The sequence below is a fragment of the Notothenia coriiceps genome, unplaced genomic scaffold (assembly GCF_000735185.1).
Source record: "Notothenia coriiceps isolate Sejong01 unplaced genomic scaffold, NC01 NC01_scaffold00024628, whole genome shotgun sequence".
In the NCBI taxonomy this organism is placed as follows: domain Eukaryota; kingdom Metazoa; phylum Chordata; class Actinopteri; order Perciformes; family Nototheniidae; genus Notothenia; species Notothenia coriiceps.
In genome coordinates this window covers 1-1533 of record NW_011357329.1, presented here as the reverse complement: position 1 = coordinate 1533, position 1533 = coordinate 1, and the positions used below count along the sequence as shown (strand labels likewise).

The window sequence follows — 1533 nt, the reverse complement described above, 5'->3', positions numbered from 1 at the left end:
GTTCATGTCAGGAAGGAAATGTATAGACGTCCATACAGTTTCTACTTTAGATATACGGAGGCGTGTGGTGCAGTGGGTTGTGCGTTGGTGTTCGGATCAGGGGGTCACAGGTTCAAACCCCACTGCAGTCAGCATGTCGTTGTGTCCCTGAAGACACTTCACAAATTGCTCCTGTGTGGATTGCCCACAGTATTGAGTATGTAAGTCGCTTTGGATAGAAGCGTCTAACAAGTGAAACGTAATGTACCATCTTATAGTTCTGAATTAAATCCTTTAATAGTCAATCGTTACGTGTTACCTGGAAGGATCCGAGGGCGAGGTCGAAGAAGATCTTGATGTGATTCATGTCTTTGTCAATGGGCTCCACCAGGTAGACAAACACCACGTAGTTCACTCCAAACAGAGGGATCAGCAGGAGGGTGGACTTAGCCAAACGTCTACAGAACACAAACACACACATAGTTACACACTCAATACATAACATGGATGTGTGGGCTAAATGTGCTAATGGCAACACATTTGTTTGCAGTGTTTTGTTTAGTGAAAGGGCAGAATTGTGTTCCTTCTCTCCATCAGAAATTGTAGGATATTGTGTTTATTTTCATTATAAAACATGTTTTGCCAGATAGTTACCTAAAAGCCCTCTTTAAATAAATATACCTGTATTGTGATTGCTCATTTCCTCCGACATCAGTGCAGCGCAGTTTCTGCACCAGGATGCGGATGATGCTGATGAACAGGATGAAGTTGATCTTGTAGAGAAACACGAAAGAAAGGGAGACAAATCTAAACCTTCTAGTAAATAACGTTTTTTATCCAACTCCAGAAAGACCAGGATACTAAATAAGTGATTTAATGGACTAAAAGGATAATGAGTAGCAATAAACAAAAATAAATTAAGACACAAAAACTAAAGTTATAACCTTAAGATGTTGGTGAACTCACAATGACAGACGCCATGATGGGCCAGTTTATCAGCCGGTTGGGGATAGGGTTCTCATTCATCTCCCAACAGCTGAAAACAAGAACAAATATCAGTATTGTTACCCGCCTCAAACGATCAAATCTTTGTATGTACTTTTTAAACCTTAAACATCTGAGAGAGTTCAGCCTAAATGTGAAGTCTGCATTCATTCCTTAAGCAACAACACTATGTATCTTGTTTTTGTACGACCTGTATTTCATTATCCAAATTCTTTGTAATTTTATCTAATAAGGTTTTTCTAAATGTTTTCTTTAATCTTGTGTGCAGCGCTGATAGAGGCCACCAGAGGCTGACAGGCGTCACAGACTCACCTCGTGTCCTCCAGGTTTATCCTGCATATGATCCACGCTACCATGAAAACAAAAGGGATTCCTGAGGGAGGAGAGAAAGTCTGTTTAGACTCTCAGTCTGCACAACCTCACGAGGTGCCAGGCAGGAAACGTCTTCACACGCACGCACGCACGCACGCACGCACGCACGCACGCACGCACACACCCGCACACGCACACGCACACGCACACACACACACACACACACAGCAGAACAGA

The 1533-nt window shown here is 42.5% G+C and overlaps 1 protein-coding gene across 1 annotated transcript; it reads right to left on the bottom strand.

Moving 5' to 3' along the window:
* Positions 1-298: 298 nt before the first annotated feature.
* LOC104955079 (vasoactive intestinal polypeptide receptor 2-like) lies at positions 299-1357 on the bottom strand (the record flags this gene model as incomplete). The annotated part of the gene is made up of 4 exons (XM_010782307.1): positions 299-437; positions 661-752; positions 946-1015; positions 1297-1357. Coding segments are annotated over 4 exons (362 nt in total), but the record flags the coding sequence as incomplete, so codon positions are not given.
* Positions 1358-1533: the final 176 nt, after the last annotated feature.